Source organism: Panthera tigris, chromosome D1, assembly GCF_018350195.1.
Source record: "Panthera tigris isolate Pti1 chromosome D1, P.tigris_Pti1_mat1.1, whole genome shotgun sequence".
In the NCBI taxonomy this organism is placed as follows: Eukaryota; Metazoa; Chordata; class Mammalia; order Carnivora; family Felidae; genus Panthera; species Panthera tigris.
This window is the reverse complement of record NC_056669.1, coordinates 62,422,690-62,438,637: the sequence shown is the minus strand read 5'-3', so window position 1 is coordinate 62,438,637 and position 15,948 is coordinate 62,422,690. Positions and strand designations below refer to the sequence as shown.

Here is a 15,948-nt window from a genome sequence, read left to right as displayed (position 1 = left end):
CTAGATGATCTATCTATTTCTGTAAGTGGGGTGTTAAAGTCCCCTGTAATTACCACATTCTTATCAATAAGGTTGCTTATGTTTGTGAGTAATTGTTTTATATATCTGGGGGCTCCTGTATTCGGTGCATAGACATTTATAACTGTTAGCTCTTACTGATGGATAGACCCTGTGATTATTATATAATGCCCTTCTTCATCTCTTGTTACAGCCTTTAATTTAAAGTCTAGTTTGTCTGATATAAGTATGGCTACTCCAGCTTTCTTTTGATTTCCAGTGGCATGATAAATAGTTCTCCATCCACTCACTCTCAATCTGAAGGTGTCCTCAGGTCTAAAATGAGTCTCTTGTAGACAGAAAATAGATGGGTCTTGTTTTTTTATCCATTCTGATACCCTATGTCTTTTGGTTGGCGCACTTAATCCATTTACATTCAGTGTTATTATAGAAAGATATGGGTTTAGAGTCATTGTGATGTCTGTAGGTTTCATGCTTGTAGCGATGTCTCTGGTACTTTGTCTCACAGGATCCCCCTTAGCATCTCTTGTAGGGCTGGTTTAGTGGTGACAAATTCCTTCAGTTTTTGTTTGTTTGGGAAGACCTTTATCTCTCCTTCTATTCTAAATGACAGACTTGCTGGATAAAGGATTCTCAGCTGCATATTTTTTTTAATTCATCACATTGAAGATCTCCTGCCATTCCTTTCTGGCCTGCCAAGTTTCAGTAGAGAGATTGGTCACGAGTCTTATAGGTCTCCCTTTATACGTTAGAGCACGTTTATCTCTAGCTGCTTTCAGAATTTTCTCTTTATCCTTGTATTTTGCCAGTTTCACTATGATATGTCGTGCAGAAGATTGATTCAAGTTACGTCTGAAGGGAGTTCTCTGTGTCTCTTGGATTTCAATGCCTTTTTCCTTCCCCAGATCCAGGAATTTCTCAGCTATTATTTCTTCAAGTACACCTTCAGCACCTTTCCCTCTCTCTTCCTCCTCTGGAATACCAATTATGTGTAGATTATTTCTCTTTAGTGCATCACTAAGTTCTCTAATTTTCCCCTCATACTCCTGGATTTTTTTTTATCTCTTTTTCTCAGCTTCTTATTTTTCCATAATTTTATCTTCTAGTTCACCTATTCTCTCTTCTGCCTCTTCAATCCGAGCCGTAGTTGTCTCCATTTTATTTTGCAGCTCGTTGATAACATTCTTTAGCTCCTCCTGGCTGTTCCTTAGTCCCTTGATCTCTGTAGCAAGAGATTCTCTGCTGTCCTTTATACTGTTTTCAAGCCCAGTGATTAATTTTATGACGATTATTCTAAATTCACTTTCTGTTATATTGTTTAAATCATTTTTGATCAGTTCATTAGCTGTTGTTATTTCCTGGACATTTTTCGGAGGGGAATTCTTCCGTTTGGTCATTTTGGATACTCCCTGGAGTGGTGCAGGACTGCGGGGCACTTCCCCTGTGCTGTCTTGAATAACTTGCATTGGTGGGCGGGGCCGCAGTCAGACCTGATGTCTGCCCCCAGCCCACCGCTGGGGCCACAGTCAGACTGGTGTGTGCTTTCTCTTCCCCTCTCCTAGGGGCAGGATTCACTGTGGGGTGGCGTGGCCCGTCTGGGCTACTTGCACACTGACAGGATTGTGGTGCTGGGGATCTGGCGTATTAGCTGGGGTGGATCGGCAAGGTGCACAGGGGCGGGAGGGGCAGGCTCAGCTCGCTTCTCCCCTCAGAGATCCGCTTTGGGAGGGGCCCTGTGGCACCGGGAGGGAGTCAGACCCACTGGAGAGATGGATCTGCAAAAGCACAGCCTTGGGTGTTTTTGTGATGCAAGCAACTTCCCTGTCAGGAACTGGTTCCCTTTGGGATTTTGGCTGGGGAATGGGCAAGGGAGATGGCACTGGCGAGCGCCTTTGTTCCCCGCCAAGCTGAGCTCTGTCATCCGGGGCTCAACACCTCTCCCTCCTGTTGTCCTCCAGCCCTCCTGTTCTCCGAGCAGAGCTGTTAGCTTATAACCTTCCAGATGTCAAGTCCCGCTTGCTGTTGGAACACACTCCTTCTGTCCCCTCCATTTTTGCAAGCCAGTCTTGGGAGCTCTGCTTGGCCGAAGGCCTGCCCCTCCGCCCTGGCTCCCTCCCGCCAGTCCGTGGAGCGCACACCGCCTAGCCGCCCTTCCTACCCTCTTCCGTGGGCCTCTCCTCTGTGCTTGTCTCTGGAGACTCTGTTCTGCTAGTCTTCTGGTGGTTTTCTGGGTTATTTAGGCAGGTGTAGGTGGAATCTAAGTGATCAGCAGGACGCGCAGTGAGCCCAGCGTCCTCCTACGCTGCCATCTTCCCAGGATCGGGTCCTGGCTGTCCTCCTTTTTTTAGTTTTTCAAATAGCTTGTTAGAAGGTATGAACTGCCATGCGGAGGTCAGACTGCCTCCCCAGCCGTGGCCTGGCTGCGGGTCGCCCAGTGACCTACGGGCCCAAGGACCATAGGTGAGGCGCCGCCATCTTCCCAGGATCCTATATATAATATACCGATGATATCCTTTGAAGCACAAACATTTCTAATTTTGATCAAGTCCAATTTTTCTATTTCTCCCCCCTCCCCCCAACCCTTGTCCTGTGCTTTTGGTGTATTAGCTAGGAAGGCTTTGCCTAAACAAAGATCATGAGGATTTACTTGTACATTTTTTTCTAGGAGGTTGGTAGTTTTAGTTTTGATATTTAAGTTTGTGACTCATCTTAAGTTAATTTTAGTATATGGCATGTTGAAGGGTCCAACTTCTGTCTTTGCACATGGGTATTCAGTGGTCCCAGTACCATTTGTTGAAAAGACTATTATATTCTCATTGAATGATCTCACAAGCCTTATTGAAATCAGTTGACCATGAACATACAAGTTTATTTCTGGACTCTCAATTCTGCATCCAACTATTTGTCTGCCTTTATGTCAATACAACTTTGTTTTGATTACTTTTCTTCGAGGTTTATTTTGAAATTGTGAAGTGTGAATGCTCCAACTTTGATTTTTTTCCATGATTGTTTTGATTCAAGGTCCCTTGAAATTCCACATGAATTTTATGATCAGCTTGTGCATTTCTTCAAGAAAAAAAAAAGCAATTTGTGTTTTGCTAGGGGTTATTTTAAATCTGTAGATGAATTTGGGGAGTATTGCCTTGTGAACCATATTAAGTCTTGAGGAATGAACACAGACGTCTTCCTATTCATTTAGTTCTACTTTAATTTTTGTTAGAAATGCTTTGTAGTTTTCATGAGCAAGGCTTGCACCTCCTTGGTTAAATTTATTCCTAAGTATTTTATAATTTTTGATGGTATTGTAAATGGAAGTATTTCTTATTCTATTTTTGAATTGTTCTTTGCTCATGTGTACAAATACAACTTTTTTTTTGTATCCTGCAACATTTCTGAATTCATTAGCTCTAATGATTTTTTTTTTTTGGTGTATTCTTTAGGATTTTCTATATATAAGATCATGTCATCTGTGAATAGAGATAGTTTCACTTCTTCCTTTTTTATTTGGATCCTTTTTACGTAATTTTGTTGCCTAATTGTTATAGTCAGTCCAGCTAAAGGCTTGTCAATTTTGTTGATCTTTTCGAAGAACCAAGTCTTGGTTTTGTTGATTTTTTAATTCTTTTCTATTCTCTGTTTCACTTATCTTATTGTGATCTTTGGTTTTTCCATCTTTCTTCTTGCTTTGTGTTTAGTTTGCTGTTCTTTTCCTAGTTACTTAAGCAGGAAAGTTATGTTTTTGATTTGAAATTTATTTTATTTTTCAATGTAGGTGTTATAGGTATAAGTTTTGAGGAATGTGTTTGCTCTATCCCATAAGTTTTGGTATGGTGTGTGTTCATTTCTATTCTTATCAAGTATTTTCTATTTGATTTTCTCTTTCACCCAAATTTTTAAAGAAGTGTGTCACTTAATTTTCACACCCTTTTAAATTTCTGGTTTTCTTTCTATTATTGAATTCTAATTTTATTCCATTGTGATTAGAGGAGATAATTTGCATGATTTCAGTCTTTTTAAATTTATTTACTCTTGTTTTGTGGGCTAACATATGACCTGTTCTGGAGAATGTTTCATGTGCCCTTAAAAAGAATGTGCATTTTGCTCTTACTGGGTTGGATGTTCTATATATACCCATTAGGTCTAGTTGGCTTATAATGTTATTCCAGTTTTCTATTTTCTTATTTATCTTATGTATAGTTATTCTATCCATTATTGAAGTGGTTGTTGAAATCCCCAAGTATTGTTGAACTCTTTACTTCTCCCTTCAATTCTGTCAATTTTTGCTTCTTATATTTTGAGGCTCTGTTGTTTGGTGGATGTATATGCATTATTGTCATAGTTACTTGATGGACTTACCTTTTGCCATTATTTTATATCTCACATAGCTTTTTTTTTTTTTTTTTGGCCTAAAGTCTATTCTTATATTAAGTATACTAATATATATCATAGCTTTCTTTTGGTTACTATTTGCATGGATTATCTTTTCCTGTTCTTTCACTTTCAATTTACTTGTGTTTTTGGTTTTAAAAACCAATTTCTGCCAATTTCTGCCTGCTAGTCTAGTTAAAGTCATTACTGATAAGGAAGGACTTCTGCCATTTTTCTAGTTGTCGTCTACATATCTTATATCTTTTGTATGCCTGGATTTCTCAATTCTGTGTGTTACATAAATATTTTAGAGTATACTGCTTTGATTCTCTTCTCATTTCTTTTTTCCTTCTTCTTCTATTGTATATTTTTTTGTTTATTTCTGTAGTTTTTCCCTGGGGATTACATTTAACACCTTAATTTATAATAATTTTGTTTGAATTAATATCAGTTTAGTTTCAATAATATTAAAAATACTTTGCTTTTTTATAGCTTCATCCCCCTTATCTTGTTATTGTCACAAATTACATCTTTATGTCAGTCCCTCAACATACATGTAGAATTTTGTTTGGTAGTTGTACTTTAAATCATATAGAAAAAAAGGTATTTACTAAAATATATAATTGCCTTTTTATAAAACTAAAAAATTAAGTCTGTTGTGGTTACCATATATACATACATAATGTTACATTAATTTCAGATGTACAATACAGTGATTCAGCAATTCCATATATTACTCAGTGCTCATCACAATAAGTGTACTCTTAATCTCCTTCACCTATTTTACCCGTCTTTCACCCACCTCCCCTCTGGTAACCATCGGTTTATTTTCTCTAGTTAAGAGTCTGTTTTTTTGTTTATCTCTCTCTTTTTTTTCCCTTTGATTTGTTTCTTAAAATCTACAAATGATTGAAATCACATGGTATATATCTTTTTTCTGACTGGATTATTTCACTTAGCATTATACTCTCTAGATCCATCCATGTTGCTGCAAATGGCAAGATTTCATTATTTTTTATGGCTGAGTGATATTCCATTGTATATTTATACCATATCTTCTTTGTCCATTCATTTATCCATGGACACTCTGATGTGTCCATAATTTGGCTATTATAAATAAAGCTTCAGTAAACATAGGGGTGCATATATTTTTTTGAATTAGTTTTTCATATTCATTGGGTAAATACCCAGTAGTGGAATTACTGGATCATATAGTAATTCCATTTTTGACTTTTAGAGAAACCTTAATACTGTTTTCCACAGCGGCTACATCCGTTTGCATTCTCACCAACAGTGCATGAGGGTTCCTTTTTCTACACATCCTCACCAATACTTGTTTCTTGGGTTTTTGATTTTAGTCATTCTAACAGGTGTAAGGTGGTATCTCATGTGGTTTTGACTTGCATTTCCCTGGTGATTAGTGATGTTGAACATTATTGTCTTTTATATTTACCTATGTTGTAAACTTATTTGTGTCCTTCCTTCCTTCCTTCCTTCCTTCCCTCCCTCCTTTCTTTTTCTTTTTTTCTCTCTTTCTTTCTCTTTCTTTCTTTCTTTCTTTCTTTCTTTCTTTCTTTCTTTCTTTCTTTCTTTCCTTTTTCTTCTTCCCTTCCCTCCCTTCCCTCCTTCTTTCCTTCCTTCCTTCTTATATTTTCTTTCTTTCTTTCTTTCTTTCTTTCTTTCTTTCTTTCTTTCGAAAAAGAAAAGCTTCATTCTACCAAACTATGTACAATTAGCATTAAACATTTTCCCTAAATGATAAATTTCTCCAAATATTAAATAGTATATACCATATTTATTAATTAAACATTGCTAAAATTTATTCAAATTCTCCAATTGCTGCTTCTCTTTTATTTATTTTGTGAAAGAGGGAGAGAGCATCCACTTGTGTGCATGCATAAGCAGCAAAGGGGCAGAGAGAACAAGAGAATTCCAAGCATGCTCTGCACTTTCAGTGAGGAGCGTAATGTGGGCTCCAACTCTCAAACTGTGAGATCATGACCTGAACCAAAATCAAGAGTCAGATGCTTAACCAACTGAGCCACCCAGGCACCTAGAGAATGTTCTGTTTCATATAAAGAGATCCAAATGACAAAAAAAGTGGTAATCCACTGAAAAAAAGTTCCAGTGAGTATTATGAATGTGGCAGAAATTTTTAGCCCAATTCAGTTAACTTTACTATGGTGATTTTGTGAAGTCTGTAGTGAAATGTCATGAAGAAGTATAGGTCCATGTCTCCTAACCAAAGCAGAGTACTTATAAAACATTTTTTGATATGTAACTTCAATTTCTTGACAATAAGAAATTAGTTTAAGCTGGTTTAGAAAGCAGTAATGAAATGCCCTTTTTGCAGGCCACCATACATTACTGGACACTTTTTTGTTTGCAATGATGGCTATAACACATATCTGGAAACTTCATCAACATCCGACTATTGTCCAGATTTCTTTCAATTTTATTTTTTGTCAAAGCCCATGATCCTCTTCAAGATAGGTCTCTGCTCTTTTAAGACCAAGAGATCTTGGGGTGGCTGAGTGGCTCAGTTAGTTAAGTGTCTGACTCTTGATTTCATTGACTCAGGTCATGATCTCAGGGTTTGTGAGTTTGAGCCCTGCTTGGGGCTGCACGCTGACAGTACAGAGCCTGCTTGATATTCTCTTCTTCTCTCTCTACCCCTCCCCTGCTTGTGTTCTCTCTATCTCTCTCAAAATAAATAAATAAACTTAAAAAAAAGAGAGATAAGTACTTCTCCTATCATCTGTTTGTGATCATCCATTGTGGTGTGATACCTACCTAGTTGTCCAGTGTTTTCACATTTCCTATGGCAGCCAGAAGCTGGATAGCAGAAATTCTGAAGTCTGCTGTAAGGCCTTGAATTGCTGTTTGGGAGTAAGTTTCCACCATGGCTTTCAACTGGTCTTCATTTAAAACAGATATGGGTCTCCCTCAAAGCTCATTTTTCAGACTCACATCCCAGAACAAAAATTTCAAGCCACTAAGTATAGTCCTTTTACTAACAGAGCCTTCTCTAAAGACAGACTTGATGTGTCTACTTCCTATAGGTGCATGAAATCCTAGTTTAAGATCAGATAAAAAAGTATTGAGAAATCTTTCAAAGATACGATAATGTTCACATCTGAAAAGATGATGATTTCTCTTAGTGATTTGTTTTTAGAAGTTTCCTATTAACAAATGCATAACCACAAGGACAAGATTTACATACAACAGGAGCATGTTGGTTGCAATCGGGGCATGATTTGGTGGCCATCTTCGTTTTCATGGCTCAGGTTGTACACATGCTTTTCTCTGGCAGCAGTGGCTCAGGCTCCTCCCTTTGTATTTCAGTGGACTGGCCCTCTGTCCAACCTCATGCCTGCTGGCCAGACCAAGGCTATTCTTTATTTCTTTGTATGGATTTGAGATATTGTTTAGAATCCTTTTATGTCATCCTAAAAGACTCCTTTTGGATTTTTTTGGTAGAATAGTTCTTCTAGCTATGAACTCTGTTTTTGTTTTGTTGGTAGTTGGCAGGTTATATTTTAATTTTCCCTTTATTGTTGAGGATTGCTTTAGCAGATACAGAACTCTTGCTTGACATTTTTCTTCCAGAACTTTTAATTTGCCATCCCACTGACTTCTAGTCTTCATGATTTCTCATCAGAAATCATTAATCTTATTGAGGCTCTCTTATGACTTTTCTCTTGCTACCATTGGGATTCTTTTTCCTTGTCTTTCCAAAGTTTGAGTATAATATGTCTCAATGTGGATCTTGTTGAGTTTATCCTACAAAAATTTATTGAGCTCTTGAATGTATAGATTCGAATCTTTCATCCAATTTGGGAAGTTTGCTGTGACTATTTCTTCAAATATTCTTAATTTTTCTTTTTTCTTCTCTGGCATTCCCATTGTGTTTGTGTTAATGTGATTTATTGGCACCTTACAGTTCTTTTAGGTTCTGTTCACTTTTTGTCATTCTATTTTTCTGCTTCTCATTTTGGTTAATCTCAATGGACTTGTATTCAATTTACTAAATTCTGCCTGTTTACATCTGCCATTGCACCCCTCTAGTGAATTTTTATTTCAGTTATTGTACTTTTCAAGTCCAGAATTTTTATTTGGTCTCTTTTTATAATTTCTCTTTTTTAATTGATATTCTTGATTTGGTGTGACAAATATTGGTTTGCTCTAGTTTTTGTTCATGGTTATCGTTTGCTCATTGAGCATCTTTAAGACAGTTTCTCTTGGGACACCTAGGTGGTTCACTTGGTTAAGCATCTGACTCTTGATTTTGGCTTAGATCCTGATCTTGCTATTCGTGAGTTCGAGCCCCGTGTCAGTCTCCATGCTGATGGTACAGAGCCTGCTTTTGATTCTCTCTCTCCCTCTCTCTCTTTTCCCATTCCCTTCTCTCTCTCTCTCTCTCTCTCTCTCTCTCAAAAATAAATAAATAAACTTAAAAGAAGACAGTTTCTATTAAGTCTTTTTCTTATGCCTATGTATGAGATATACTTATTATTTCTTTGGATACATCATAATTTTTGGTTAAAAGTGGACATTTTGAGTATTATAATGAAACGACTCTGGAATTCAAATTCTCCCCCTCCCTGGGGTTTGTGTGGCCTTTAGGATGAAATGAGTCTTTCAGGATGAAATGAAAGGACACTAAGCAGTGACTCCTTGTGGCAGAACTGTTGGCTCTTTAGTGATTCCAGATAAAATTTACAAATCTATATTTTTTGTTGTTTGTGGTTACTGAAGTCTCTGTTGATTAGTTTAGTGGTCAGCTAGTGATTTAACAGAATTTTCTTTAATTGTCTGGAATGAAAATACTCCATTCTTTGCAGGTGGGGTCTGTGTGTGTGTTGAAGTATGCCTTCAACAGTCAACTAGGCACTTTATACAGCTACTGTAATATTGGTTTTCTACCGTACAGAGACTGAAGGTCAGCCAAGATAAGAGTTAAGGGCATTTTACGGTCTTTTCTGAATATGCACTCAGCCCTGGACATGTTTGACATGTCCCAGGAATATATGGAAGCTTTTCAAAGTAAGCACTTATTCCAGTGAGATATCTCACTCCCCAGCCTTTCCTCTAATGTTTTTGGTAAATCTGTGGTTTCTCCAGCTATAATTTCTTCTCTCAGATGGCAGAGGCTACTCCATTTGTCTTTAAATGATTTTGACAAAAGGTCATAAGTAACCACCACCCTATCCTGGGAGAGTTCTGAGTTACGTGAAATAAAAGCAACCTCTTTGCATGTGTCCTTCAAGAAATCACAAGACGGGTCAAAATAAACAACTATAATTCTTTGAGAGCAATGTCTGCTCTGCTTCTTCCAGCACCATGGACCCTCCCATGCGGAACATGAGCTGCCATTTTTAAGACCACTGCTGAACTAAAGAGGGAGGAATCAGGCCAGGGTGAGTTAAAATATCACCGAGTTCTCTTGCTGAGATTCAGTCAACTTTTTCTTGATTAAATGTCACCTGGTTTCTGCAAATCTTTGACTAGTTTCCAGGGTTCTGGAATTATAACAGTTTGTGATAGTTTATTTTCTGTTGTTGTTGGGGGACAAGCCCCTGTAGTTCCTTAGTATTCTATTTCACTGAGGTAACCAGAAAGGGTTTTACTTTCTGGTTGTTACATGCTTGTCTGGAAGGCTTTGCTGCAGCATGCACAGCTTCTTTAGTGCCCAGGACCTACACATCTTCCCAAGCACCCAGCTCCTGTGGTGCTTGGCAGCTAGAAGTACCCAGTGGTCAGGTGCTTCCTGCACCATCTCCCTGGGGTGGGTTTATGACAGAGCGTCTGGTGAGGTACCTTCTTGTGAACAACTGTCCTCAGCACCCTAGATTGTGGATTTCCAGCAATTTCAACTGACATACCATCACAACAACTTCTTTTCTGTTTGGTGTATCATCTTGTGCCCCCTCCAACAGGGCCTGATTCTCAGCTCAAGGTGGGTCTTCCTGGGCAATCCTTCTTGTCTCTAGTGGTAGGGGCTGTTCCTTACATCTGCTATTGCTATATTCTTTAGAATTCTCTCTCATTACTAGCCAATCTCTTGATAATCCAATCCTTGTTACAGTTGAAAATTATTTATATAAACTTTCCCTGTTTAAATTATCATGTGGTTTGTCTCCCCTGATTATAACCAGAATAGTATATATTGGAGGAACAAAACATATTGGAATTTGGTGTGAACAAATGATTTAGTGAAGATTTACAGTCAAATAGAAATGAATTTTGTCAACTGAGTTGTAAAGTATATTAAAAATTCAAAAACATTTTTTAAATAAAAGTGATATGCTTTAAAAAATCATCAATAATGAATCAGAAGTAAACCCCCAAATTATTTCAGTAAAATCCAGCGTTCTTGCTATCTATTCTTTTTAACGAACAATCATATACATAGTGGCATAAAATAACATCTATTTTATCACTCTCACAGGTTTTGTGGGTCAAGAATTCAAAAAGAATACAGTGGAGTGGAGTGCAGTGGCTTTCTTCTACTCAAACAGGTGGGGATAATTGAATAGCTATGGGCTGGAATCAGTGGAAGGCATCTTGACTCACATATCTGTTCCTGGGTTGACATGATTTTAAGACTGGGCTTAGTTGGGAATGTTGACTAGAGGACCTCCCCAAAGCTTCTTCATATCGTTTAGACTTCTCATTGCATGGCAGCTGGATTGTAAGAGAGAGCTTCCTGAAGTGAGCATACAGAGAGGAAAAATGCCAAGACATGCAGGTGGATGCTTCTCGGCTTTTTCTGGCCTGGACTTCTGTCACATTCTGTTGATTGTCAGTGGATCACTAAGTCCAGCTCAGATTCAAGAGGGAGTTTAATAAGATTTAATCTCTTGGTGAGGAATTGTCAATGTTACATTGCAATAACCTGTGGGATAGAGATGTGTGGTTCTTTGTAAGGTGCCATACCCAGTGAGATTTTTGCTTGTCTGAGAAAACCTTTATTTCTCCTTCACTTTTGAAGGATAATTTCACAGGGTAGAGAATTCTGGGTTGTTGTTTTCTGTCTCTCACCTGCTTAAATATTTCACTTCTCTCTTTGCTTTCTTGCATGTCTTCTGAGGTGAAGTCAGGTATAATTCTTATCTTTGTTTCCCTATAGGTAGGGTGTTTTACCCCCTCTAGCTTCCTTCATTATTTTTTCTTTATCTTTGATTTTTGGTATCTTGAAAATGATATGCCTAGATGTAGGCCTTTTTTTGGGGGGCAGTATTTATCCTGTTTGGTGTTTTTTGAGCTTCCTGGATGTTGTTTGGTGTCTGACATTCATTTGGGGGAAATACTGTCATTATTGTTTCAAATATTCCTTTCTTTCTTCTTGGAATACCATTATGTGCATGTTACACCTTTTGTGGTTGTTCCATAGTCATTGATGTCTTTTCTGGTTTTTTCAGTCTTCATTCTTTTTGCTTTTCAGTTTTTGAGAATTCTATTGATCTATTCTCAAGCTCAGAGACTCTTTCCTCTGCCATATCCAATCTACTAATAAGCCTGTCAAAGTCATTCTTTCTGTTACAGTGTTGTTGTTTTTAATTTCTAGCATTTATTTTTGTTTTCATCTTAGTATTTCTATTTCTCTGCTTACATTGCCTCTCTGCTCTTTCATGATGTCTACTTTGTCCATTAGAGTCCTTGGCCTGTTACTCATAATTGTTTAAAATCCCCAGCCTGATAATTCCAAATACCCTGCCATGTCTGGTCTTGTGGTTTATCTTTTTCAATTGTATTTTGCCTTTTATATACCTTGTAATTTTTTGTTGACATCTGGACATGAGGTATTAGGCAAAAAACAAAACAAACAAAACAAAAACAAAAACAAAAAACCCAAAACAACCACAACCGAAAAAACTTTATATAGACCTTAGTAATGTGGTGGTGGGGTGTGGGGGAAGGAGAAGTGTTCCATAGTGCTATGATTATGTCTCAGTGTTTTAGTGTTTTAGATTTCAGGTGTGGAATATGAGGTCACATTTGGGGCTTACAGTTTTGAGGAAGACTATTGACAGCTGACTTCTGCCTTTCTCATAGCCCTTGTGATAGGAGCTATTTCTTGGTTGGCTACTATGGCTGAGTGTTTCACTACATCTGGATTGATGCCTTAGTTTTCTTAAGTTTATTTCCTTTTCTTAAAGTTTATTTATTTATTTTGAGACAGAGAGTGTGAAGGAGGGACAGAGAGGGAGAGAGAAAGAGAGAGTCCATCCCAAGCAGGCTTCACACTGTCAGTGCAGAGCCCAACATGGGGCTTGAATTCACAAACCACGAGATCATGACCTGAGCCGAAACCAAAGTCGCTTAACTGACCGAGCTACCCAGCTGCTTCTTAAGTTTATTTCCTTTTGCCTCAGAGTAGCTGTTCTCCCCAGGTCTGACTTCTTAAAACTAACCCTCTTAGTCCCATTCCCCTTAGCTTCTGCCCTTCAGACCATACATTACTATAAGGTAGCCTTTGAGTTTGCCCATACTTACCAGTGCCATAGTTAAATCTTCATGATCATGCACAGAGTACTTTAGCATCCTAGCTTGACATTCTGATCATCATATATGATATATGTAGACATAGCTAATTACCTACTTTACCCAAGTCTTGCCAGAGCTGGAAGGAGTCATCCTGGAAATCTTTATCTTCCTGACCTGAGTGATATGTTTGGTTTCCTCTTTGGTATCCAGAGATTGCTGCATAACCCTTCTGAATATAAAATCCCTTTTATCACTGTTACTCCTGTGCTAGGGCAGACAATCATCATGGAGACTGAACTGGGGATTCAGGATATTTTTGCAGCTGAGCAGAGAGGACCATAATGGAACTTTTGAGTCTGGCAATTTTATCCTTTTTCTAAGCTCTCTCCAAGTTGCTGAGTTTCCCTCAACCCTGAATCAAGACTGTGAATTATGCATCCTCAAAAACAGCCCAGAGATCAGAACAGCATCCCTGTACCAGACATATTTTACTGATTGTTTATGCATCTTGGGTTTGACACCTGAACTCTGACACTGACGGTTTGATTTCTATTTCTCCCTCTCCTAGTAAGTCATCATTGTGAACCCACTGTTTCTGTGATCTCCCATAATCTCTGTGTCCTTGCATCTCCCTTTTACCACTATCATAAAGTCCATGCCACTACAGAGGAGATTAAGGAAACAGGGACAGGCCACAGCCCGCAGAGGGATGTCAGCCCTCCCTGTCTGCAGTGACAGAGACAGTGGCAGAAGTGACCAGATGTGACCACAGGAGTCCCTCAATTCTGACACACACCTGGGATTCGGTTATACCCACCTTCTGGCAGAGAGATTCAGCTGGGTTCCTTCTGCTGTGAAGCACCCAGGATATCACTTTAAGTGAGGAGCATTGAAGCCCAATCAGCTCATCCCTCATAGATACCCACCATAGTATGCCAATAACCACTGTCTCTCCAGTTTTTGTCTGTTTTGCCAAGTTCCTGTGATTCCTGGTTGTTTTACATATTCATCTATTTATTTGTAATGTAATCATAGAGACATTTATTAAGCAAACATTACTGAGTACCAGTTAGATTCTGGCACTTCTGGAACTTGTCCTGGGACTGCTGCCCTAAGAAAGGCATAGTCCCTGCTCCTCAAGGACTGACATACTGATGGGTTTTCCAGTGCAAGGGAGTTAATGCCATGACACAGCAGTGAAATGATTTGATAGGAAAGAAAAAGAGATATGCCATGCTGCCTTACAGAATTTGGGTATAGCTTCATGGATGATAGGTTGCTTGGACTGAATTTATATGAATAAGTAGGAATTTACAACTTCATTTCTTTGCTAATTGTCCTCTGCTTCCTGGTCAGAGAGCAAAATATATTTTCACTTAGGTTCTTGGGAATAAAGTTCAGTCTGCTTTTTCTCTAAGAATCACTGGGGGATCTCTTGTTGACCTCAGCAATTAATTTTTAAAAAACAGCCCTAGGCTGTCCCTCCAGATTGACAAATCACACAACATAAAAAGGCAGATTGTACTCAGGCACCTGTGGGTCTGCTTCTCTCCCTTACCCACTGTATTTGGCTTTATCCTCCACTGCTCTGCTGACACTGCTCCTATCAAAATGATGGGTGACCTTCCACAAGTGCACAGCTGTTCTCTGACTCCTCCAGTGAAAAATGAGACGTAGGCTAAAACCTGCAGTGGAATGGGTGTAGTTAAGACAAAGACTTAAGTTTCTTACTATGTAGAATGTTAAGCACTGAAATGTGAATTTTTGTAATTCACCTCTTCTGGAGGTCTGGATAAAAATATGTTAGTTACTCTTACTTGGATTTATAAGTGGACTTGACTCTGAAAAGAAAACAAAGACTGAGAGTTAAGTGCCCATCTGGCATTTCAGAATTTGTAGCTGCCATGTTCAAAAGTTTGGAACAATACTGTAGTCCTCACTGGTTCATAAGAAAGATACACGGAGTGATCTATAGATGAATAATCTGAAGGAGCTGAGTCTTTCATAACTCTTTTTATATATACATATACATGTGAACCTTTCCTTTTCGTAGAAAAATATAATTATTTTTTAGACTGTGTCTGTCTTTTAAGACAAACATATATGCAAACACATCCAATATCAAGTTTTTAATTTTAATGCCCAAGAAGTGAGTCACACTGGGAAAGTTAAACAGAACACTTATTTAATTGGTACTACTTGCTAATATGGGGGTTTCAGAAACACTGAATTACTTTGTGGTAAGAGATAGATATAGCAGAAATTTGAGATAAAGAAACAGATCCATGTGGACAAGTAAAAAGGAAAGAGGTCACTGATCTCATATTCAATCATCTTTTCTTATAAATGTTAATAATAATGCTAACTATAATTGATTTAAGATAATGTATATGAGTTAACCTTTGAAAACTTTGTATACTAGTTTGAAATGTGTGATTTTACTTCATGGATTAAATGGACTAAGGATTTTAACCTCAGAAGTGACAAGATGACATCTGCATGTTAGGAAAAACCCTCTGACTACAGAGTGTAGACTCGTTTGAAGGGTATGAAATCAAAGTCAAAGAGATCTAAGGAAGTATTCCAGGTGATAAAAGTTACGAGTGTGCACTAGTCAGTGATACTGGGGTTGAGAAGAATGAGTGAATATTAAGGAGTTAAACATTTAGTCAGCAGGAACTGTGAAAAGGTAAAAGGGATGAGAGATAAGAATGAATAAGGACCATTTCAGGTTTCTGAAAGTAGAGTTAATTCAGTCTTGAATATGTTGCATGTGTGGTATAAATATTTAGTAAGCAAATGGAAAGTGAATTTGCATTTCAGAAAGGTATTTGACTTAGAAACCTAGATTTGGAAGAAAATAAAGTATATATGATTAAAATATTGTAAATCATGAACTCAGTCAGAGAAAATGTACAGAACTGGGAAGGGAGTAGAAGATGAAGCCCTGGAATCAATAACATATAGTGGACAGATAGATGGAGAAGGTGTTGGGATGGAGGACATAGGAGGAACACAGTAGAGTGCTGTGTCGTGGAAACTAAGGGAAAATACTTAAAAAAAAATAACAGA

At 38.0% G+C, this 15,948-nt stretch overlaps 1 protein-coding gene across 1 annotated transcript in view; it reads left to right on the top strand.

Annotated features, from left to right (window-relative positions):
* The window catches only part of LOC102954174 (olfactory receptor 56A4-like), a 136,982-nt gene that overhangs the window by 60,121 nt on the left and 60,913 nt on the right, over window positions 1-15,948 (top strand). Inside the window, exon 6 of the mRNA XM_042959034.1 lies at window positions 10,838-10,907. Coding sequence (XP_042814968.1) covers window positions 10,838-10,907 — 70 coding nt within the window. The remainder of the gene's footprint in view (window positions 1-10,837; window positions 10,908-15,948) is intronic.